The 25,984-nt window shown below is 32.5% G+C and overlaps 3 protein-coding genes and 3 non-coding genes across 7 annotated transcripts; 5 read left to right on the forward strand and 1 right to left on the reverse strand.

The window, feature by feature from the left end:
* Positions 1–6,547: 6,547 nt before the first annotated feature.
* LOC124940845 lies at positions 6,548–6,773 on the forward strand. Its single transcript, XR_007099573.1, has one exon. It is a non-coding gene; the product is annotated as a small nucleolar RNA U3 (small nucleolar RNA).
* A 2,081-nt stretch (positions 6,774–8,854) lies between these two features.
* LOC124940833 lies at positions 8,855–9,084 on the forward strand. The gene has a single exon (XR_007099562.1). It is a non-coding gene; the product is annotated as a small nucleolar RNA U3 (small nucleolar RNA).
* Positions 9,085–10,951: 1,867 nt separating this feature from the next.
* LOC124940832 lies at positions 10,952–11,179 on the forward strand. The gene has a single exon (XR_007099561.1). It is a non-coding gene; the product is annotated as a small nucleolar RNA U3 (small nucleolar RNA).
* Positions 11,180–13,624: 2,445 nt separating this feature from the next.
* Positions 13,625–15,868, forward strand: LOC124938493 (aspartyl protease family protein 1). Its single transcript, XM_047478935.1, has 7 exons — positions 13,625–13,985; positions 14,081–14,216; positions 14,302–14,534; positions 14,613–14,973; positions 15,068–15,144; positions 15,238–15,395; positions 15,487–15,868. The coding sequence occupies exons 1-7, from the start codon at positions 13,675–13,677 to the stop codon at positions 15,762–15,764; spliced, it is 1,554 nt and encodes a 517-aa protein (XP_047334891.1). The 5' UTR covers positions 13,625–13,674; the 3' UTR covers positions 15,765–15,868.
* A 2,480-nt stretch (positions 15,869–18,348) lies between these two features.
* LOC124938023 (la-related protein 1C-like) lies at positions 18,349–22,342 on the forward strand. The gene is made up of 6 exons (XM_047478382.1): positions 18,349–19,215; positions 19,290–19,896; positions 19,975–20,137; positions 20,227–20,317; positions 21,666–21,737; positions 21,827–22,342. The coding sequence occupies exons 1-6, from the start codon at positions 18,778–18,780 to the stop codon at positions 22,019–22,021; spliced, it is 1,566 nt and encodes a 521-aa protein (XP_047334338.1). The 5' UTR covers positions 18,349–18,777; the 3' UTR covers positions 22,022–22,342.
* Positions 22,343–22,388: 46 nt separating this feature from the next.
* On the reverse strand, positions 22,389–23,245 carry LOC124938024 (SKP1-like protein 1A). Of its 2 annotated transcripts, XM_047478384.1 has the most exons (3): positions 22,893–23,245; positions 22,746–22,856; positions 22,389–22,652 (listed from the first exon to the last, which is right to left on the reverse strand). In XM_047478384.1, exons 1-3 carry the CDS (start codon positions 23,193–23,195, stop codon positions 22,479–22,481), a joined length of 588 nt encoding a protein of 195 aa, XP_047334340.1. In that variant the 5' UTR covers positions 23,196–23,245; the 3' UTR covers positions 22,389–22,478. The 2 variants fall into 2 exon arrangements, with proteins under 2 accessions (XP_047334340.1, XP_047334339.1); XM_047478383.1 differs by having other exon boundaries at positions 22,746–23,245.
* Positions 23,246–25,984: the final 2,739 nt, after the last annotated feature.

The following is a 25,984-nucleotide window of genomic DNA, read 5'->3' on the forward strand; positions in this document are numbered from 1 at the left end:
ACCAAGGTCGATTTTCCTCGGTTTGATGGGTCGGATGTTGAGGGTTGGCTAATATACGTCGAGCAATTCTTCAAGGTGGACAAAACTAGGGATGCCACGAAACTAGAAATTGCACCCATTCACTTTTCTGGCGAAGCAAGAATGTGGTATGGATCTTATCTCCAGAATCAAGACCATATGGAGGCCTTATCTTGGGACGTGTTCAAGAGAGATCTTATGACGCAATTCGGGTCCTCTATACACGACACCTCAATGAGACAGCTGATGAATTTGAAATAGGTTGGGTCGGTTCAAAAATATAATCTGCGATACATGTCAATCTCTCAAAAACTCTACAGCATGCCAAGGGAATACGTCATAGATTGCTTCTTGTCCGGTCTAAGGGAGGAGATTGCAAACTGCATCAGGTTGCGATTCCCGAATTCTCTAAACGAAGCTATGGCCATGACTAAAGTCCAAGAAGCAACATATCGGTCCTTAATGAGCAGTGGTAACTTGTACAGCACTGAAGCACAGTTGATGCCCACGCCATCCAATATCAACACAGCCGGACCGAGCACCAATACCAACTTCAAGAATTCATCATATGGGTCATCTTCAAGTGCAAACTAGGGCCATGTTAAACAATTAGACCCATCCTCAATAGATGAAAAGCGAAAGAAGGGCCTATGCTACTCTTGCAATAAAAAATGACAACCAAACCATAGATGTAAATCAAAGTTATTCATGGTCTCGGTCAATCAAGAAGACCAAGAACCCGATCAAAAACTTGTTTTTGATGATCTACCTTCGTTGCTCGGCCCAAGGGAAGAACCAGCCATATCCTTACATGCATTGATCGGTTTCTAAAAATTTTCAAACGCTCCAGATTCTTGGCAAAGTTGGGAACCTGCCGGTAGTGATTTTGATCGATACTGGTAGCACCCATAATTTTATCAATAGCAGGATTTTGGAGAAAATAGACCACAAAAGCATAGCAACCCGGGTGCAATCGGTTAGATTGGTCGATGGGTCCAATGTTTTATGCTCTAGTGTTTGCAAAGACTTGAAATGGTTAATGGAAGTCAATAACTATCAAACAGAAATGAAGATAATTTCCATGGACGTATATGATATTGTGTTGGGCATTGAATGGCTGATTATTTTAGGTCCCTCATTTTAGAACTTCGAAAAGCTGACCATATCTTATGAAAAGCAAGGCATAACCACGGTCCTAAAGGGGATTCTTCGGTCGTGGGTCACCTTGTTGCATGGAAACCAACTAGAAAAGACTTCGGAAGAATGTAGTGTTGCTGCCAAAGTGAAAATAAATAGTCAGCATGAAGGCCAAACTGTTTCCCTCGCGGCAATGACCTTGGAAGATTTTCCTGAAGATCTAATTAGAAGTTATGGTTCTTTCGCTGCCCCTGTTATGCTAGTTCGGGAAAAAGACTTGGCCTTGATTTTTGAAGACACTATAGAGTGTAATCGAAGCTGGAAGAAATTATTTTTGCACCAGGCGCTGGAGACATTGCAGCAACGAAGGTCAACTCTAAACAATGAAAAACTCGACCTTGGGTGCACAGAAATTCCTTACATGGGCGGAATGACAAGAACCCAACCAGTTCCACTACTGAAACGATCCTGCCAAAAGATTTTTAAGAAGTCCGGTCCTATGCTGCGACCCTTGCTGAACATTCTGAAGCCCGACCGAATCAATTGTCTTTTTTGAAGTATTGAGGATGCGCATTAGAGGCTGACCAATCACGTTCTTTTCGTCGAGGTCGACGAATTTCTGATGGGGGAGATGATGTTACGATCCACGAATAAGAAAGTGCACCCTCCTCGGTCCTATGGAACACTTGGGCCAGCTTTATGTTTTTTGTTTAATAATTCTATTTTGTTTCACTTCTCTTATATTTCTCTCAAACCGAATTCTGTTATTCTTTTAAAGTTGTTGTAACAAGTTGGTAACCGAATACTCTTGGGTAATTCAGTCGTTTTAAATGTTGATGTTCACCCCACTTTTTGGGGCTATGAATTGAAGCTTGTGAAAGTTGTTACTCTAAGTTATTCTCTCGATCTTGGACCCCTATCTTGGACTACTAAGTGTATTCTAATAGTATTTCTCTTCTCACCTTCAGTTCTTCTCTCCTTAACCTCGAATTCTCTTCTCACTCTATGTCCGTTGCGCTTGAGTATTGAATTCCACCCTTGGTCCCAACTATCAAGAACCCATTTCTTGAATTAAAGAACTCGAAAGGCTCGGTTATTGTTTCAAGCTTAACATATTGATAATATCCTTTATTGAAACAATAAAACTATGAATAATCGACATATGAATAATCAACCTATGAATAACATGGTTGCAACCTTATTCAAATAAACAATCAGCCTAGCCTATGAATAAATGGTAAAAATTATTCTTCTAAAGCAAAAACATTAAGATTTGTCATGTTTCTTTTATAACTGTTATTGATAATTTTTCTAAATTCATTCATAAGACCATCTCCAACCCACAAACTCATTCTCAAACTCAAAATGCAGTAAACGTCACTTCAAACAGTAATTCATCTCCATTCCAAAAACTCATTTTCAAACTCAAAAGAATATTCATTTCTTATACTAACTTTTTAACCTTATTAATATTATCTATATATTTATCAACTTTACATATTTAATTCCAATCTTTTCCATTCATTTAATAATATTAAAATAAAATTAAGTATATATATCAATAATTCATAAACAATAAAATAATTTAATAATACATTTAAATAAACAAACATATTATATTAAAACAAACATTATTAATAAAAAAACACTTGGTACACGTACATATAGCATAAATAATGTATAAAATTTAAGTTATCAAATATAACGTAAAAATATAAAATAAATTAGATAAAATTTCAAGTATAATAAATTTAATAATTTAATTATATATTTAAAAAATATTATAATTTTCTATCTTAAAAGTAAAAAAATATAAGTTTTAGGATTAATTTATATGTATAAAAATTAAAAGTTATTAAAAAAAATCTAAGGGTTATTTTTGAAAAATGGCAAAAAAAAATGGTGTAATGAATAGTGATATTGTATATATGGGATTTTTTTTAGAGAGGGTGTGAATTCCCATCATGGGATTGCGTTTGCTGGCCGGTTGGAGCAAAATTTGCGTTTGCGTTTGCGTTTGCTGGCTGACAGGAGCAGAATTTATGTTTACCGGCCGGTTGGAGATGGCCTAATAGTTTCTAGAAACTTATAATTAAACAACTCAATTACCAAGAGACTCATCTGAATCGTGAAATAAACGAATTTGTCTTTTCTAAAAAAACTCAAATATCTTATAATTATAAGGTTTTAGTTGTTCGCCATTAATTTTAGAGCTTAACATTTTCGAAGCTCAGAAAAAATAAGAAATCGTCGAAGTCTGAGGTCGCTAAAAAAGGAAGAAGAAATCGCCAAAGTCCGAAGTCGCATAAAGAAGAAAGCTGAAGTCGCGAAAAATGAAGACGAACAGTTCGAAACTCAGAAATCGAAAATGGAGAAAGTGAGAAAGAGAGGGAATGGAGAGGATTAAAAAAAATTAAGGTATTAAAAATATTTTTTTAGTCTATTATGGCTTTTTTTTCCATAACGGCGGTCTCTCTATCATTTTTCTTAAGATTAAGACTCAATAACCCACAATGGAACAAGGCCTTTGGATTAAATCTAGATAACCTCACCTCAAACAAGGCCTAGATTTTGGTTAAGTTCATACACACAAGTCGATGTCAATTTAGTGGATCTTATCATACCATAACCTAAAAGGTATAGGATGGGAACTGGGATACGAATAGAAGAAAAAAAAAGATACATTTCTGTTTCGATGTCTCTTTGCAAGTGTGAGAGTAAGAAAGACAGGTACCATTGTTGCACATAAATGCTTAAGAGTGTGGTCACTCAAAGCATGGAAAGTCCATCTATAAATTGGTTTGTCTGCAGCTTCTTCCACTTTGGCTAGAAGGTAAAACCCTACAAATTGGGAAGCATAGTAAAGGGCATTTGATAAGACTAAATTATCATCACTGAATTATCTTAAGTCACGAACTAGTTGATTGTCTAAAACTAAATGTTAAATAAACCAAGAAAATATGTAAACTTTGATTTGATAAAATATGTAATTAATACCGGAAAAGTACTTAAAAGACTAACTTTTTTTTGTGATCGGAATTTATTACCGGGGGAGTCTAGCAGAATCCCCAATGTCATGCAACCATTTTATTCAAAGCGTTCTTAGAGTACCTTTTGTCACTCTCCTATCCTAATTCCTGTAGTTGGGTGACATTATTATCCTCTTGGTGAAACTCTTCATTCAAATATTCTTTCTATGTTCTATTATTTGTGATAATTCCCTCAACAGATATATGCCTATTATAAGTTCATCTTTTGCATATGGCTGCTGCAAGGTGTGTGACAAAATGTATTTTTGGATTCCCTCTTGTTGAAATGCATCTTTTTGATCCATTGTGTTGGTACATAAGGTGTTGGTGTTGGTGCATAAGGTGTATATGCAGAAGGAGTATGTGCAGAAGTGGTTGGTGTAGAAGCAGATGTTGTCGAATATGCAATAAAAAAAAATTCACTTCTTTCACCACTTCAGCCAAAAAATAAGTATTATGATCGGATTATGCTGCAATCTGTTGGATATCTTTAATCATTGGAGTAAGATAGTTATCCCAATTTATTTTAATATCACTCATATCAGAATCATAAATGTTATTGATACTTTGATAACTTCTTTTCAAATTTTTGCGTCATCGGTTTAATATATAATTAGTCGGCACCATATTCACATTCATTTTTCTCAAAACCGTCAAAATATGTCTACACAGGAGTCCTCTAAACTCAAACACTTGTTATTGACAGTTTACAAAATATGTCTCAGTCGGGGTGAAGCTTACATTTATAAAAATATTTCTCTAATGTTCTCTATCATGACTTTGTATGGTCTTCACCACTCCAAATGTAGTTGTTGTCCCATCGTCTTCAAGTGTGGAGGTCTCACAGAACATCAACTCTTTCACTTCATTCTGAAACAACTTAAAAATGTCGTTTGCATATACACTTTAAAATTGTTTTTTCAATGAATACTCACTCACAATTGAAATAGTCGGATTATAAGAATGAAAATCTTTTTTATTTCATTCTCTAGGTTCCTCTTAAGGGCTTTGTCATATTGATCTATAAATTATTTTAAGGATGTTTTAGAATGAACAAAGTCATAAAAAAAATATTCATAGATTCATTTATTTAAGTTGTTGGTATGTCTGTTTAGAAGTGACATTTAACATACACGGGAATTCATTTTTGCACTTTCTGTGTGTAAGGAGTTCCGTCAATAATTATTTTGTAACTGAAACTCATCCATCATTTTTAACCAACTATCTTCATACATTTCAATTGTGTGATTGAGTTATGTGCTTTACACCATTTGGTGGAGGTTTCTTCCTTACATGTTAATTTGGTGGGCAGTAACTTTGGTGCTTTTTAAATATTATTGATTTAAACTAAGAAAAGAAAAAAAGGGAAGACGAACTGAGTCAACTCGGAGGATAGATGAGTTTCTGTCATGTCAACCGCCAATTTATAGTTACGAAGAACTCTTTCTTTCTCTCTCTTTGTTACTAATTTCACTTCAGTTTTGCAACCATGAGATTACGATCATAATGCACCGCTTCTTCTTCTTCTTCTTGATTGCTTTCTGCTGATTTTGTCATTTCGTCGCTGCATTTTGTACATACCTTCCAGATGCACCACCAGTTGGCTTCTCTTCCGTCGAATGACCGGATAAAGTAACGTCGAGCTCTATGATCGGCAGATAGAACGAACGCCACTCAGTTTCTCCGACGGAAATCCCACTCTTCGCATCAGCTCTCTCCTTCTCTCGGATTGTAAGACACGATTTCTTCCCTTAGCTTTCATGCAATAGGCTAGGGTTTTGTCTTTGCACTGTTTGTTTGTTTGTTTGTTTGATGTGTCTCGTACTTTTAGTCTGCATTGCTCAGCTGTCTCTCTAATAAATTTATTGGTAGCTAGTCTTGATAGATACTGGCAGTATTTCTTTATTTCTTTGTATACATACATGGAATTCATTCTTCATGTGCTGCTTTGGGGATGATGATCGAACAGGCAGGATATATTATAAAGGTAGTCTTGACCAAGGCCTTCCCTTCCAAGTTTCAATCCATGACTAATTTATTCCAACATCTGATGACTGATGAGATCAGATCTCTCTATTTCTCTATCATTTTTGTGTCCTCTATTATTACCATATCAATGTTTAGTCTCTCAACTCAACTCAACTCTACTCTTTAAATCTTGTATGGGTAAATAGTTGTATAGATTATTTGAGGATAAATAATGGTGTATTTATTAATTTTGTTGCTTAAGAATATAATTAAATTTAACCATATCCCTAAAACAAGGCCTTAAGTTACTTACCTGTTGTTATTTAGTGATCCCACATTGGTTACATGATATTACTTTCTACACTATATTCTAAAAGGATTAGAGAAAACTATGCACGACCTTACTTGAACAGGATCTGTTCTATAGGCTTGTACATCTGTATCCTTGATTTCTAAGGAGACAGGAATCTATGTCTGGTTGATGAGATCTTGCCTCTAGACCAGAGCGTGATTGACGGCGCTGTTGGCCTCACCGGCTTTGGCTTGTTGTTCACTGTGGTGTAGAGGATCGTTCTCAGTCAGTTCCCTGGCTGAGTTGGTCTGGTGGTTGTCTGACAGGCTCATTATTTTTTCTTATTCCTCCTGTCAAAACTTGTATTCGAGTTGCAGGGGTGATTGAATCCGGGAATTGTTAGAAACTAGGGTGGTAGTGGCAACAGCTATAATAATAATATTAAAGAGGAGAAGAAACCAATTGGTAGTACACATACAAATTTTGGGGATAATAATATTAAAGATGAATTTGGCCTTAATTTGCTCATCAAATTATTGACTATTCTGCCCAAAAAATAACTCTGTCCTACAATCCAAATTCTTATGCTTGTTCTAGTTTCAACACTGTCCTTGTCTGTCGGGGGCAAAATCTTTTGTTTGTAGCTAGCTAGCATATAGTATAATAGTACATAGTATCTAGGAGGAGAGAGCATTTGAATATGAAAAGTTACCTCCTCCCTGCTAATGATACCGGTGGTTGTCTGACAGGCTCATTTTTTTTTCTTATTCTTCCTGTCAAAACTTGTATTCGAGTTGCAGGGGTGATTGAATCCAGGATTGGTTAGAAACTAGGGTGGTAGTGGCAACATCTATAATAATAATATTAAAGATGAATTTGGCCTTAATTTGTTCATCAAATTATTGACTATTCTGCCCAAAAAATAACTCTGTCCTACAATCCAAATTCTTATGCTTGTTCTAGTTTCAACACTGTCCTTGTCTGTCGGGGGCAAAATCTTTTGTTTGTAGCTAGCTAGCATATAGTATAATAGTACATAGTATCTAGGAGGAGAGAGCATTTGAATATGAAAAGTTACCTCCTCCCTGCTAATGATACCGGTGGTTGTCTGACAGGCTCATTTTTTTTTCTTATTCTTCCTGTCAAAACTTGTATTCGAGATGCAGGGGTGATTGAATCCAGGATTGGTTAGAAACTAGGGTGGTAGTGGCAACATCTATAATAATAATATTAAAGATGAATTTGGCCTTAATTTGTTCATCAAATTATTGACTATTCTGCCCAAAAAATAACTCTGTCCTACAATCCAAATTCTTATGCTTGTTCTAGTTTCAACACTGTCCTTGTCTGTCGGGGGCAAAATCTTTTGTTTGTAGCTAGCTAGCATATAGTATAATAGTACATAGTATCTAGGAGGAGAGAGCATTTGAATATGAAAAGTTACCTCCTCCCTGCTAATGATACCGGTGGTTGTCTGACAGGCTCATTTTTTTTTCTTATTCTTCCTGTCAAAACTTGTATTCGAGATGCAGGGGTGATTGAATCCAGGATTGGTTAGAAACTAGGGTGGTAGTGGCAACATCTATAATAATAATATTAAAGATGAATTTGGCCTTAATTTGTTCATCAAATTATTGACTATTCTGCCCAAAAAATAACTCTGTCCTACAATCCAAATTCTTATGCTTGTTCTAGTTTCAACACTGTCCTTGTCTGTCGGGGGCAAAATCTTTTGTTTGTAGCTAGCTAGCATATAGTATAATAGTACATAGTATCTAGGAGGAGATAGTACTACATACAATTTTGGGGATAAGAATAGCAATGTTCTCAAAAATGAATTTGGCCTTAATTTGTTCATCAAATTATTGACTATTCTGTCCAAAATTTAACTTTGTCCTACAATCCAAATTCTTATGCTTGTTCTAGTTTCAACACTGTCCTTGTCTGTCGGGGGCAAAATCTTTTGTTTGTAGCTAGCTAGCTAGTATATAGTATCTAGGAGGAGAGAGCATTTGAATATGAAAAGTTACCCCCTCCCTGCTAATGAAATAATTTTACAGCTTACACTATCCTCCTTCCATGATTAAATAATTCCATCTCTTTATTTCTGTATCATCCTCATTTTCTTGTCCTATATTACTCTTTAGAACTTGTTTCCTTTGATTTGGGGTTATTTTCATTAAACTAATTTACTTTTAGTGTAATCTTGTTTGGGTGAATATTTATATATATTATTTGTCGATAAATTATGGTGTAATAAATTAATAATTGTGTTGATAATTTTATTTAATTAAATATAACCATATTCCAAGCAAGTCCTTAAGCTACCTGATGATTAGTTTATATCCCACATTGCCCAAATAACCTAAGTTTATGCACTATATATTAAGAAGGTTAGAGAGTTCTAGTCACGACCTTACTTGAACAGGATCTGTTCTATAGGCTCGTACATCTGTATCCTTGATTTCTAAGGAGACAGGAATCTATGTCTGGTTGATGAGATCTTGCCGCTAGACCAGAGCGTGATTAACGGCGCTGTTGGCCACCTGCTTAGGCTTGTGGGTCACACTGTTGTAGAGGATCGTTCTCAGTCAGAGCTTCGGCCCTGGCTGGGTTGGTCTAGCGGTTGTCTGACAGGCTCCTAACTTTTTTACCCTTATTCCTTGTTATTTTTAAGGTGAATCTTTGATTCAAAAGACATTCTTCCTATATGATTGATTAACTGGTATATTATTGTGATAATCCTCATATACAAAAATAGAGATTTGAATTGATTATATCTTTCAAAGCTGATGTCAAAACCATAACATAAAGTAGATATGCTCTTTCTACTTGGAGTATTTAAGTTACAATCTTATGAGGATGACATTCTTAACCATCATATTAGTGTCCTTTTTAAGCAAGACCTTACTTGAACCATGATCTTAGTCTGCATACTTGATATCTAAAATACATGAATCTATGTCTTCTTCTGTTTGTTTTTATTATGTCCTTTTCTATTTGTATGTTTAAACGAAATGCTTCAGCCCTGGCCGGGTTGGTCTAGCGGTTGTCTGACAGACTCTCAAACTTATTCTTTTTTTTTGTCAAAACCATTTCTTGTTATACTTATGTAGACTTACTTACCCCTTTTTAGTTGGTGACTGACTTCCTAATATTGAAGAGCTGTTTAACCATATTCCAAACAAGTCCTTGAGCTGTTTGTTGGCGGCCATGGTATGTATCCATTGACAAATGTGCATCCTTCAAATATAGATATGCTACCCTCAATGTGCATATCATTCCAATATTGACTATTCTTTGGTTTTGAGAACTTTCTGTGAAATCCATTAATAGACACGACCTTCATTTTGATTGATCCTATCAATGATCAGTTTTATCATTGAAGTTTATTTTTCTATCATCTCACAGGACATATCACAGTTTAGAGCTTGTTTGGTTAAATTAATTGAATGGACTGGGTTGGTCTTGCGGTTGTCTGACAGACATACTTGATATTCTAAAAGACATGAATCTATTCCTTCTTCTGTTTGTGTGAATTTTGTTTTTATTATGTGTTTTTCTTCTTTTCAAAATATATTTCAAGGAAGACTTCTTTACTTGAAGATGATCTGTTCTGTCTCTTTGAGATCTAAAAAGACCGGAAAGTACGCCTTCTTCTATTTGTGTGAATATTGTTTTTATGGAAACATATTTTACTATGCAAAAAGAACTTCCCTTTGAGATGGAGTTCCTCACATGATGTTTATAAGACATGTTTTTCTTTTCGTGTAAGAAGAGTCTCACAAGGTCTTAAACGAAATGCAGACACTGAAAGCAGAATCTCATATTGATTACTTCTTGGAGGGCAGTCTTGCTGCTTCAGGTATGCTCTTTCTAGTTGTTGAACGGTTTTCTTATATATGCTCTTTCTACTGTTTCAAATATGTCCCAATAATTTTACTGCGTAGCTACTCGAGCCCAAACCTTTTCAATTTGAGGCCTTCTTAGCAAAAGAGGTAAGGTGTGTAATAGTTGAAGAAGGTGAAAGTAAAGCTAATAATTATAGAAAAATATTGAATTCAGTTTCTAGCTCCAATGGTAACAACATCTTACCTTCTGAGATTGCATGCCAATCTAATTAACCTTGTTGAAGAATTTGGAGACACTAACTATAAGAATGAATATATGAAAGAAAAGATGGTTGGAAACTGTAAGCACACTGCAGGGTTGGTAAGCTAGCTAGTATATATATAGACAATATAGTATAGGAGAGAGTATTTGAACATGAAAAAGTTACCACCCTACTAGTGAAATCATTTTTAGTATAATCTTAACTCTTTAGAGCTTGTTGGGGTTATTTTTAGTGTAAATCTTGTTTGGGTAAATTTTTATATGGATCATTTGTGGATAAATATTACCATATTCCAATCAATCTAAAGTTACCTAATGTTCAATTTATATCCCACATTGCCCAGATAACCTTAGTTTCTGCACTATATATTAAGAAGGTTAGAGAGTTTTAGGCACGACCTTACTTGAACAGGATCTGTTCTATAGGCCCGTACATCTGTATCCTTGATTACTAAGGAGACAGGAATCTATGTCTGGTTGATGAGATGTTACCGCTAGACCAGAGCGTGATTAACGGCGTTGCTGGCCACCTGCTTCGGCTGTGGTCACACTGCTGTAGAGGATCGTTCTCGGTCAGTGCTTTGGCCCTGGCTGGGTTGGTCTAGTGGTCGTCTGACAGACTCAAACCCTTTTTTTTTTTATCTTCCCCCCTATCCTAATTCATGTCTGTAGTTGGGTGACATTATTATCCTCTTGGTGAAAGAAACTCTTCATTCAAATAGTATTCTTCATATGCTCTCTATTATTTGTGATAATTCATTCCCCCTACAGATATGCACTCTAAAGCAAAACCTCATTGGAAAGGTCTTTTGGAAGGAAGGGCTTTCATGAATGATCTCAACATAATATTACTGCCTTCTTCTTGTCTTTTCAGGGTGTTCTTGTTTTCAATATGCATGTGTATGAGTTCAACAATGACGACAAATAAAGTAAAACATCACAATGATTTGGTTTTTCGAACCATGTTTAGTTAGTACTTCTTTTTCCCTACAAAGTTTTTCAACAATGGATTAATGAATTGAAGAGTTTTTATGTTTTGAAATTAGCATATTTGGAAACAAACTAACTGGTCTATTTATTATTTGTGATCATCATACAAAAATAGAGATGTGAATTGGTTATCTATTTCAAAGTTAATGTCAAACCATACATAGCAATATATTGCTCTTTCTACCTCTATAATTATACCTTGTTTGATACGGGGTTATTATATATGTATTTGAACAACAACAACAAAAATACATTGTTTAATGAAAAAGTAATATATAATAAGCTCTTATTGGAATGACTTTGCACACATAATATATATTAGAGGTTAATCAATATCCAAACTGTCCTTAGCTGGGGGAAGAGAGATCGAGCAACAATCACGCAAGTTATTTGTAGCTAGTCAATTGGAAATTAGTTAGTATTAATTTAATATTATAATTAAGAGAATATATGTGCTTCTTCTTCTGTCTTTTTGGACAATTTAATAGAAAGTAGTTGACCGTTCAACTAGGTCATGCTTTGCCAAATTTCTTTATACTTAGATACATCCTTCAAAAACCCCTTTTATTTTCTAACTTATCTGGGAGATCAAATGTGTAATTCTCACTAAATATGGTCTGAATTAAAAAAAAAAAATTATAACATTTTTAAAAAATAAATTCAGTTAAAACCAAATATGTTACAACATTTACATACTAACATTCTCAAATGAAAAACACCCCCAAAAGGAGAAGTTGAATGTTCCATTAATACTTATAATTGTGACCATTCATACCAAGTAAATTAAGGATTATGTTTACTTGACTTGGTTGACAATTGACATGACCCACTTGGAGTTCTTTCTATGATTGTGAGTTTTTTTTATTCAAATTTATATATTATTTTTTTAATCATTCTATATATTAATTTTAATAATAATTAAAACTTAGTTTTCATAGAATATTCCTTAAAAGAAAAAAAAAACCAACAAAAATCTCAAATAATTTAATATTTATGGATTGTATAAAATAAATATCATGTGAATGTATTGTCAACGATTTTGTTTGATTCTTGCAAGCTAACAATGTTAGGAGTTAGGAGTTAGGAGTTAGTTAGGTAGCCAACCATTTTATTCTCAAATAAAACTGTCAATTTTAGTTTTAAATAGGCAGTCATTATATGATTTTTTAATAAATAAAATGCCCAATGATATTTTAATTCATAAATTAATTGATTAAAAAGAAATAAATTATCATATATTTAAATTACTAGTTCTTAATTTATGAACAAAGGTATCAGAGCTGCAATAATACAGGTAAAAAATTAAAAAGCAATGGGGTCACTATATCTCTTAACTAATTAGTTCAACTAATCTTAATTAATTAATTATCTCATAAAAAAAAAAGGAATTCCATGAAATGACCATAATAATTGCCTTAATGGGAAATGAACAGTGCCTAATAAATATTACACAAATGTTCACCTTCTATTTTTCGGACGAAAATAAAATTAAAGATTGAATTGAGTATAATTGTTCAACACGATCGTATCGCGATGGAAATTCAAGACTGAATTGAATATAATTGTTTGGTACAATCGTCTCGTGACGGAAATTAAAGACTGAATTGAGTATAATTGTTCAGTACCGAAAATTAAAGACTGAATTGAGTATAATTGTTCAACACGATTGTTCGCGACGGAAATATTTTCGTCCGAAAAATATAAAATGATCATTTGCGTAATTTTATTAGACTCATCATTTCCCAATTAAGGCATTTATTAGGGTGTCTATCAAATTTACCTATAAAAATCATCGAATTTTTTTTATAATATTATTTTAAATTAAGAACTAATTAAAATGATCAAATCAAATGATGTTTTTATTAATGAAGTAAAAAGGTTTTTAATGTCATTTTGCTCTTATTTTCAACCGTCAAAAGTCTACCAGCAAGAAAAAAAAAGGACGGTTATGTTTCTCTCTCCTCCCTCAAAAAAAACGACGAAGGAGGGAGTCAACTGAAAGTGAAACTTCTGTAGCTCTCTCTCTATTAACGCGTAAGAAGAATTCATTTTTCAGTTTTCTCTGTATTTATATTTGCAAATTCTAGACGACGACTCATTCAATTGAGCGATACTTGATTTGTTTTCATGGAGATAATGAAAAACCTCAGCGCCAATGGATTATTGATATCGTTTATACTGTTTTGTAGCTGGCAGTGGCAGGTTTCCGATGCTTCAGGAACTTTCGGATTCGATTTTCATCATAGATATTCAGATGCTGTTAAAGGTATATTGGACTTGGATGGATTGCCGGAAAAAGGAACAATCGATTACTACGCCGCCATGGCTCATCGCGATCGCTTTATTCGCGGCCGTAATCTCGCAGAAACCGCCTCTAATTCGTCAAACCTCGTCTTCGCTAACAGTAACTTTACTCACTTTTCGCCTGCTCTAGGATTGTACGTTCCTCCTCTCTTCTCTCTAATTCACGACCTAATTTAGCTTAATTTCTTCTGATTATTGATTAACACTTGTGTACATGTTTGATTTTCAGTTTACATTACGCCAATATTACAGTAGGAACACCAAATCTTTGGTTTCTCGTTGCTTTGGATACTGGAAGTGATTTGTTTTGGCTTCCCTGCAATTGTACCAATTGTGTGCGTGGTTTGAGAACAAGAAATGGCGAAGTATGTTTCTGCAGTCTCAGTAAACTGCTTTGCTTGCTCTCTTTGGCTGCTGCTGATGCTAATCTATATTTTCATTGATTTACAGATAAACTTCAACATGTACAGTCTGACCACATCATCAACAGGCTTAAAAACCCCTTGTAACAGCACATTCTGTGGAGGAAGATCAGGACAGTGCCCATCGCAAAGTTCATGTGGTTATAAAATTCAATATCTATCTAATGGTACTTCATCTTCCGGGATTTTGGTGAATGATTTTCTACACTTGGCTACGGATGACAGTAAATCGAATGCGATTGATGCCCCTATAACATTTGGGTAAGTAAAATTGTTGAAGTTTGAAAAAACTCTTTCTTTTTTTGTTCATGAATATGTATTGTTCAATTTTATTTGCAGATGTGGAATTGTTCAAACTGGTTCTTTCTTGCAAACTGGTGCTCCCAATGGTTTATTTGGATTAGGGGTTGAAGATATATCTGTTCCTAGCATTTTAGCTAGTCAAGGACTTACTGCAAATTCTTTCTCTATGTGCTTTGGAACTGATGGTCCTGGAAGGATTAGTTTTGGGGATAAAGGCAGCAATGATCAATCAGAGACTCCATTCGATTTCAACCAGCCACATCGTTCTTACAACGTTAGTGTGACCGGTCTCACAGTCGAGAAGAAATTCAGTGATGTTAACTTCACTGCCATATTTGATTCTGGAACTTCATTCACTTTCTTGAATGATCCAGCTTATACTGCTCTATCTGAAAGTGTAAGTATCTCTTCAATCCATTCATTTATCTATATATCTGGATTCAATTTTCACTAAATCATGAATATTCATGTTGATTGTTTTCACTTTTCAGTTCAATTCTGAGGCTCTTGATAAACGATATCCAACTGATTCAAACAGTATCCCTTTTGAGTATTGTTACTCCATAAGGTTAGTTGTTATTTCTTTATGCAAAAACATTTTGGAATTTGAAGATGAACCCTTTGAGATGTTTTTTTTTTTTTTTTAATCTTTTGGCAGCAGTGCGAATCAAACCATTATGTTTCCAGAAATTAATTTGACAATGAAAGGAGGAGATGTGTTTAGTGTTCTTGATCCCATAGCATTATTTAGTGATGATGCTGGGACATATATATACTGCCTTACTGTTATCAAAAGTGGAGATATAAACATTATTGGACGTAAGTAATTAATTATATCAACAAATCTAATATTTCAATTAATGTCAATGTTTGTATAGGATAACTGATAAGTAGTCTGAATCTATTTCAGAAAATTTCATGACTGGTTATCGAGTGATTTTCGATCGAGAGAAGAAGGCGTTGGGGTGGATTGCTTCGGATTGTTACAACATTCGTGGTTCGAGTACCACATTTGTCAATCCGAGGAATACAACAACAGCAGTTTCTCCTTCTCCATCCTCTGTGAAGCCAGAAGGCGCAATTGTGCCTCCGCCTCCTTCGAGTAATGATGCTTCAATCACCAGAAACTCTTTGGTTTGGGAATTTTTGTCAATTTTGGTAATGTTCTTTATCCATGTTTTCTATTAGATAGACTAGATTATATATTTTTTTGTAATGTTTTACATATAAATTATGTTACTTGATGGATCACAATCACAATGTATTTTATATGTTGTACACGTTTATTTTCATCACTAACACTCAATAAAAAATTGTTTTTTAAAGATAAAGATGTTTTTTTTCACATTAAAATAAGAAAAAAAAACTAGTTTAAATGTACTACTAGCTTGTATTATCTTGGGTTATTTGAGTTTTTTTTTTCAAAATAGTGTTCTATTAAAAAATAATAAGGTTATTTAAATTTGTTGGTTAAATTATTGTAATGTTTATATGTATTTAAAATTCAAAGTGTGTAAAAATAAATTTTGATATTTTTGTTAATAAATGAAATAATTTAATGATTAAAATGTGAGAGAGATATTTTTGATAAAAAAAAATAACATTAAAATAGTAGAGTTATCGTGTTCCAAACAAATATTCCATAAAAAGATTAACACTTGGAAATAATATCCCACATCGCTTAATATTAATATTCTGTATATTTGAGTACTATATATTTTCTTTGAGATCAAGCTTAAACCCTTCCATCATCTCAGTAAAAATAATATTATTACATCATATTTTATTGGAAAGATAATTTGTGAAATTTCAATATCCACCTTTATCTGTTCTTCTCTATCTATCTACGTGATTCTTCAATGTTTGTCGTACTTCTAACTCGATAAGGATTTAGAGTTTAGTCTATAAAATTATAATTATAATTTTTAAATTTAATTTAAGATTTTTTCTAAAATTTAAATAAAATGTATATGTTATTTAAAACTGAAATTATAATTTTGAAAAATATTTTATTAAATAGGGAATTGATGAGAACTATAATATTGATGAAAATGTTGAGGTGTTCTTCTATATTAAACTATATTAAAGGCAATTCACTATAAAATTAATATCGATAATAAATAATATTACATGCTTAACTTTTTCATCACATATAATGAAGATTCATATCATTCATTGAGATTACGAAATCAAGCCACATTTGCAAGCATTGAAGAATTTATTCCAGTTTATTAATAAAAAACTTACAATAACAATTAACAGAGTATAAGATATTACTGAAAAAAAATATTATTAAGAATATTTGTGCCATAAAAAAAAAGTATTCCTCTCATTTATATCATTCATTTTGTCATTTAAATAATATCATTTAAAAATAATATTACTGATTGTTGTGATTTGAGCACCTTATTTATACAAAATAAAAATAAGAATAAAAAATCAAATCTTATCTAGTATAGATTTGACCAACCAATAAGAAAATTGAAATGGTATTTTCAACAAGACTCATTTGCACATAGAGAATACTTGAGGGATGTAATTAGATAGTGCGTACCATCTACTTAATTACTCTGATTACTTTCAATAAGTAATTGGATTTTAATGGAGAAGAGAATAAACAAATTATTAAAATTGATTTTTTTCCTTAAAAAAATTATTTTGTGATTGACTGTATAAAAAAAAAAAAAAAAAACTCGTTGCTAACTCTTGTCATTCAATACAATTAAATATAGTCAGAGACTTTGAGTTGAGCTTTTATATAGCGTACTAAATTAACTACATAGAATGATAATGAGACGAAGAATACATTTACCATTTTTGCCTTATTTTTATTTCGAAAATATTTTTACTACTATCAACGTTATACTATATTCTAAATAATAATTTTTTTTATAATCTAATTATATATACAATTTTTTTAATATAATATATTAAAAATTTATATTATTATAAAAAAATAAAATTAAGACCTTATAAAATATAATGAATAAATATATATTGATAATTTTATATATTTAATTGTGTTTGTAGTGTTCAGGGCATAATCAATCGATGTGAAATCGAGGCGGAGGACACAAATATCATCACCGTCCCATCTTCGATCAACTATCGGTCAAATCGAGAAAAAACCGTCCCAAACAGGACAATTCGGTTCGGTTATCACATAGCGATTTAAAATTGTCATCCTTAACCTTGATTTACAATGACATTATTGTTATATTAAATAGAGTCGTAAATTTGTGTACAAAGAATCTATGAAATATTGAACAAATTTGTTACATTTATTGAAAACGTCACTAATAAAAACAAAATAGATGTATATTAAAATTGAGAAAGACGACAACATTTTGAAAAGAGTGCAAACAAATTCATTTTTGTAACAATTGTGACATTGTAAATGATATTTTTCTTTTCCAAATACTAATACATACAAATGAAATGTGATGTATTTTTTTTTAAATACTATTTTTATTAAATAAGTTCAATATTTCTTTTAAAGTTAGTTGTTGGGGGAAGTTATTTAGTTTGATAATGAGATTAAAGCATATAATTATAAAGTAATTTTTAATTTTTGTACAATTCAATGCCACGTGGGATCAAATAACGCCATCGCCGTGAAGTAACGACCTGAATTTCGTCCAAAGTAAGCTTCTGAGAAATTACACGTTTCTGAGGGTATTCTTGGTAATTCACTTAGTCTGAACACGGGGCATCGCCGTGGCAAAGCCAGGTAGAGAAGAAAAGAATAGTAGGAAGAGAGAGAAGAGAGAGGAGAGAGAGAGAGAGGACAGTAGTGAGAAGGGGGCAGAGCCGCAGAGGTGAGGAGAGCGGAGAGGAGAGAGAAAACGAGTTGGAATGGGATTTTGAGGAAGAAGAAGACCTCAAAGGAGAAACAGAGAGGAGAGAGAAAGCTTCGGCAGCCATTGTAGCTCACTTTCTTGAGCACGATCGGATCGTTTATGCTGGCTGTAGTTTGAGAGTTATCGACAACTACTCGTTGGTTACTGTATTAGCCCTAAGAACAAACCTTCTCTTAACTCATCTATCTTAATACACGCATTCTTTCTCCTCTCTCAATTTTTGATCGCAACAATATTTCCTTTTATTTTAATTCGATCGACCTAGGTTCTCACTATTTTTGAGATTTAGTTACGCCTCTTTTCGACTTTCAAAACCCTAATCGAAACCCTTATTTTGATTGATGGCTACATCTGCTAATTCTGTTACGAGTAATCACTCGCCAGGCGGTGATGGCGCTGGTACTAATAGTCCCCAAGCCAAACAGGGACGTGGTGCTGTTTCGCCATGGATGCAGGTCGTCAGAGGATCCGAATCGGAATCTATTGTAGATGGAGCTCCATCTTCTCCTCTATCACCTGCTAAGGCTTCTTCAACTGCTTTCTCAGCTGATGATTCTGTAGCGGATGCTCAGATGGAGGTAGCCGATAATGTTTCCGGTATTAACAATGCAGGTAAGAAGCCGGTTTGGAACAAGCCTTCTAATGGCGTCGCTGAGGCAGGAGCAGTCATGGGGGCTATTTCTTGGCCAGCTTTGTCAGTGTCAGCTCGGTCTTCCCCAAAATCATCACCGTCTGATTCGTTGAAAATAGTGACTGATGGTTTGGTGTCTCCATCTCAGGTTACTCATGTTATACCTTTGATTGCTTACCTTCTTTTATACAATTGCTTATATTGTATATGTGGTTGCTGTAGGGGACTGGAACTGCTTCTCCTGTTTCGCAGAAAAAGTCTATCACTAACAATGCAAATGTTAGTTTAACCTCAAACCATGGAACCCCCACACGCCAGAAGTCTATGAAGCGTGGTGGTGGAAGTTTTAACAGTGGCGGCTTACAGTTGCCTCAGCCAACACTTGAATCGGGAGTTGAAATGTCTTCTCCTGGCGCTGGAAAGTCTAATTCGGCTGTTGTTGAGCCTTCTCATTCGAAAGAAGCAACAAACAAGGAGAGTGGACAAAAGGGAGGAGGAGGGATTGTCTCTCAATCCCCTGGTGGAAATGATCATCCACCACCACAGCGCAATTTATTTAGAAGAGGAAATGGCGGTTCACATCCTCGTGGTGATGGCTCTTACCATCATAATAATAATAATAATAACAATCATGGGGGAAGACGAGAACACGATTGGAATCATCATCGAAGTTTCAACGGTAGGGATATGCAAATGCAGTCACCAAGAGGAGGAGGAGGAGGCGTTCATAGGGGATTTATGAGAAACCCTCCTCCTAATACTGCATTTGTTCCTCCTCCACCACCTCCATTGCATGTGCGACCATTTGGAGGCCCTGTGGTTTATTCTGGTAAAAAGACTCTAATTGAATGTATTTGACCTGACTGGGTGTAGTCTAACTTCTTTTATTTTATTTTTCAACTTGCAGAAGTGGGACCTTCAGTGATTTACATGCCAGCTCCGTCTCCAGAGTCCCTCAGAGGTGTCCCTGTCCCTCTTGTTCAATCACCTATGTCGCCTCATCCAATGTTCTATCTCCCAGATCCACAATTGCACTCAAGGATTGTGAGTCAGATAGATTACTATTTCAGGTACTTTTAGCTTAAGAAATTATTCTTTTTACTTCTGTTGCCTTAGCAGGCACTTGATCTATCCTCTCTAATTGATTAATTTGTTGCAGCAATGAAAATTTAGTCAAAGATACATTCCTGCGGATGAACATGGATGATCAGGGTTGGGTTCCAATTAGATTAATAGCAGGATTTAAGAAGGTAAGTGAAACACCTGTTTATGATATTCATATTTTATGTTTTTCAATCATGTTCATCTTTGTACCATTCGAATTACCTCTTTTGTTTTCTTTGAGTAGCTATTGCACATGGTCTATTTGGTTTTGAGATTTTACATTACATGATCGCTTGATATGCTCTATCGTGATAATAATTACTCATCAACATGATTTTAGAATGTTACATGTGGAAGGGGTGACCATTGAGTAAAAACTCAACTCATATCACCAAATCTTATAAAACCCAATTTATAATTACCAGTTACTTATTCTAATTTTGGGTTCTCAATTAAATGACGTTAAAAAAATTACCCGTTTCTTATTCTACTTTGTTTCTAAACATTTCAAACCCCATTTTACCCAAATTAAATAAATTGACTTATTCAACAACTTAAATTAAATTAAATTTACTTAAATTTCTAAGATATCGAAATAGATTTCTTTAAATTCTCTCTCTCATCAATAAATTAGAAAATAAAACAATATGTCTCAACATAATAAGTAATTTAACTAAACTAAAACTTGTTTTGTAATGGCTTTGGTTTCGGTTTGCTCAGAACAAAGTTCACCCCTAATGAGGAGCAAGTAAGTATTATTTGTCTCGATTTCTCAGAAGGTCCTAAATTGATCCGATAATTGTTATCTTTCATTTGAGCGGTCACTCTGGTATGTTCCTTCATGCTTTCTTATATAGTGGTCCCAAGTGCCTCCGTTTTCCGAGCACACAATTATGAAGTTTATGTCATTATTAACTCACAACAGCATTTGCTGATGAGATAGATCTGCAACTTATTGTTGTTGTTTTGGTTTATATGCTTTTTATACATTGCTTAAGTTTGAAAGAGTGATTTTTTATTTATTTATTCACATGTCTTCATATCTTAAAAATGTTAGGTCACGGTTTGTGTAATTTCCTTGGCTTGTTTGGTTGTATGTCTAGCAGGTCTGACTATAAATTTCACTTAGTTTTAGCCTAATGATGGTTCCTTCCAAGTTCCAACCTAATAGATGTCTAAAGTGAGATGCAAGTGGTTGCTATGCTATTGAATCCTTGTTCAATTATCTTTTCATTCATCCTCACATCATTCAAATCATTAACCAAAATACACTTTAGTTTCTTTTTTTATATATATATTATAAATCATTATACAGTAAAATACCATTAAAGTCCTTTTACTCAAATAACCATTTTTTCATAACCCCAACATTAACAAGGTTATGGATTATACAAATAACCTGAATCCGAACAAGGCTCTTTTGGTTCTTCTACTCTCGTTCTCCCTATTATTTAGTACAAAGTGTAAAACTGTATGTGTGTTGTTCATTGGCAGGTTATGATGTTAACAGATAATATCCAGTTTATATTGGATACCTTGCACTCGTCAACTATAGTGGAAATCCAGGTCTTGATGGATAAACAAACATATTGTATAAACTTTGATGTTTGTTTGTTTGCTGCTATTTTTAACTATGTATATTTGATTTACGGCAGGGTGAGAGAGTAAGAAGGAGAAATGATTGGTCAAAGTGGATCATGCGACCTACTTCTTCTTCTTCTTCTGCTCAGATCTCAAGTCCTCAGTCTGGTGGTCCAGACATGATGTTTACTGCAAACATGCATAATCTTACACTTGATGAAGACAATGGTGGTTCTGCTGGTTATGGTTCAGCAGCAAGAAATAACTAAGAAAGATGGATTGTGAAGTCCCTAAACAATGACGCTTATGCTGAGAGGGACGGACGGACAGGGAAAATTGAATGAATGTTGTGTCTTTTGCTTGTTTAATGATGATGATGTTGTTGTTGTTGTTCTAAATGGTGGTGAATTATGTTCTATTCTTTTGGAGGTACAGCGGTTGTTTTTTTGGCATGGTTATGTTTTACTTACTATTGGGGATTTACAGTTTTAGAAGAATGGTGGGGGGAGAAACAAGAATAAACAAACACAAGAATAATTGTTGGCTTTTGAATTTGACAACTTTGTTGTATGCAGACTTGGTTTGTTATTTTGGTTGATTTCATTTGTTTTTTTGTTTAGAAAAGAAAACTAAAGAAAAAACATTCATTTAATTAAAGAAGTTCAATTGCAAAACAAAACAACTTTAATAAAGCAATAATAGTAGTAGTAGTAGATGATAAATCAATCACTCATATGCCCAAGAATTCTCATTGCGAATCTTCATCTCTTCTTCAGGGGTGAAGTCATTCTGAATGTTGAATATTTTGCGGATTTCTTCCACGGTTTTATCCTTCATCATGTCAGCTATGGCCTGAGCTGATAAATCCATCAACCTCTTGATATTCAAGTAATTAGAAGCCTATATATATTCAAGTAAGTAACAAAAGGATATATTATAAGTGGTTAAAAATCATTAATATATAATAAATACAACTAAGTACCACTTACTTACCACTATGAGTTCGAACATGGTAGATTCATCGACATCAATGAATTGAGCGTCCCACTCATCAATGTCCGATGGTTCAGCATCCCAGGCATCATCGTCAACAGGCAGTTCAACAGACTTCTGTTTAACGTCCTCGACGGTCGGTTCAACGGACTTCTGTTTAACGTCCTCGACGACGGTCGGTTCAACGGACTTCTGTTTAACGTCCTCGACGACGACGGTCGGTTCAACGGACTTCTGTTTAATGTCCTCCTCGACGGCGACGTGTTTTGTGCAGAATTCAATGATTTTATAAAGAATCCTACCGGTTACATTAGGCAGAGGGATGACTGAGTTTCCATAGCCGTCTTCGATCATGTGTTTGATTGTCTGAGATTCCTGTGCAACCGCCTCTTCAACTTCGAAAATCCTGCCATCTGAGCTCTTCAATGTGATCATCTTCTTCGACGACATTGCGAAATAATCAACCAAACCCTAATCTCTCTCTTTCTCTCTACACAGGTCTATTATGGCCAGGGGCGAGTCCTTATTTATATTAATATCTCCACTAAAGAAGAAAGAGAATATTAATAGAGACAAATTAATAATTTTTTTATTTTATTTTATTTTATTTATATATATTTACACCCTTTAATTCTTTTTAACAATATAATTATTAATTTTTTTTAACTAATCAACAATAAGCATAATAGAACAAATAATTTTTTTTTATACACACTATCAAGTAAATATAAATACTAGTTTATTTGTAGTAAATATTATATAACTTATTAAATATTATATTTTTATTATTCTTGTTAACTTATTGTTAAATGTTATATATGGTATATTTAATTTGCATGTCTAATATAAAATATTAATAAAATATAATATATAAAATATGGTAAGAATTTAATATTTTTCCAAATCTAAAATATAATATTACTTTTTTATTAAGGAAATAATAATAATATAATATATATTAAATAATTTTACAACACTATTATTACGATAATATTAGAAATACTTTTGAAAAAATCAATAAAAATATTTGTTGAACTTATTGATCTTCAAAATCTCTTATCTAGTTAATTTTGTTGTAAGCATTTTAACTTATATTTTATTTTTATTTTTTAAATTGTTAATTTTGTTTTACTTAAGTGACACGAAACATAAAATAATATTAGGATTTGTAATAATATTTATATAAAGTATGTGAAAAAAAATGATCTTAAACATAATAGCCTATATATAGTCTTATATATACTAATAATATATGCAAAATTTTCATTATTTTAACTATATTGATTGATATGCATATGATGGTTTAATTTTTTTTATTTATTTTTTACAAATTGGTGATACTATTAAATATTATTTATTAATTTGCAGTTATTGTTTATATTTTATAAATGTAATTTGTATATTATTTATAATTGATTATATATATGTAACTTATATTTGGATTAAATGAGAATAAAAATATTTTATTTTAATAAATAGTTTCTGATATTAAAATCCAATATCATAACTTGTACTGTCAGAAACTAAATGAAAGTAAACGTTTATATTGGAAATGATCTAATAACGCTTTGGGATAAGAGAAAAAGTATGAATAGAAATAAATTTTTATTCAGAGAATCTGAATTTCATCGGAAATGATCTTACGCGTGATAGTTTTTATTGGAACCAGTTTGATTTTTTTATTATTAAAAAATCGTCTACAATTTATCTTATTTTATAAATAATGAAATCACTAAATATAACTTTCAAAATAATTAAATACGTTTTATTTTTATTTATAACAATTCAACTAATTAATTATTTTTTTCAAATAACTCAACATCAAACCAACTATTAGAGTTCATGCTGATTTTTTTTATTTAACCTCCAAAATTCAAAATATGATCTTATATTGTTTTTTTCAGATTCAATTTCAATTCCAAATATAAAAATTCTATTTCTTTATTTTTATAAAATTTTAATTATATATAAAAATATACACTAATAAATAAGGCAACATCAAACAAGCTCTTAGGTAATACATGAATTTAGAAGGAAGATGGACCATTTACCATATCCACACATCATATGAGTCATTATTCACGTTCAAATATAATAAATTATGATCAATATTTTTAATATTACATTTACCTATATATGGTGGATCAATTAAACTAAGTGAATCATATTGAAGGATAAAAAATTAAAGCATTCATTGAAAAATATCTTAAACAAGGTCAACAATTATATTTTTTTTACTCATAACAAAAACTCTTGTAATAAATTTAAGTTACCATTCAAAAGACTTAAATTAACTTTTAATTTTTTAAGTTCATTTTTAAAAGTTAGTACTGTCCGACAGGATCAAGTCGGGTAAAATCAGGGCCGGTCTTGGGGCAAGTCCAGCAACCCCGGGCTAGAGCAGCCCACTCCTAGGGCAGCCCATTTATTAAAATAAAGAAACCCATTTATTAAAATAAAGAAACCCATTTATTAAAATAAAGAAGAAATTTTTAGTATTTTTTAAATATAAGTAGATTTAACTTAGTAGTTTAGGATGTAAAAAAATGATTTTATATCTAGTCTCCGTTTGGTAAGCAGTATAGCACTGCAGGTATAGTATACTTGTAAGTTGTACTTACAGTGTAATTTATCAATTGTTTGGTTGGACAACTTGATACCTATAGTAGTTTATGTGGTATAATTTATCCTTCAAACAAGGTATAAAATTGTAACTGGTTTAACCAGTTACAAACCTTCATTAGAATTATATTCCATTATTATCCTTGTATATTTTTTTTTATATTTATGTTTTTATAAAACTCATTTCTTCTTTATCTTTTTTCTTCATTTCTTTCATCTTTTCTCAACAAAAAAAAATATATTACTTATTATGTCAATTTTATTATTTTGCTTGTTTATATACAGTTGATAATATTATTTATTTATAAATATTTATATTATTATAAAGGTTAAATTACAAGAAATTATATATAAAATAATGTAAATCATATAATAATATCATTTATTTAAAAAATATATTTATTTAATAATTATATTTTTTTTTTATTAATTTCAATATAATTAATAATATAAACTACCTATAAAATAAATATGTTAATTTTAATATGATTAATAATACAAACTACCTATAAAATAAATAATAATTAAAAATAATTTATATAAATATAAGGGTAAAATAATCTTTACACTTCGTACTACATTTTTATACCATTAACCACACACAAAATAATAAAAAA

The sequence above is a fragment of the Impatiens glandulifera genome, chromosome 5 (assembly GCF_907164915.1).
Source record: "Impatiens glandulifera chromosome 5, dImpGla2.1, whole genome shotgun sequence".
NCBI lineage: Eukaryota > Viridiplantae > Streptophyta > Magnoliopsida > Ericales > Balsaminaceae > Impatiens > Impatiens glandulifera.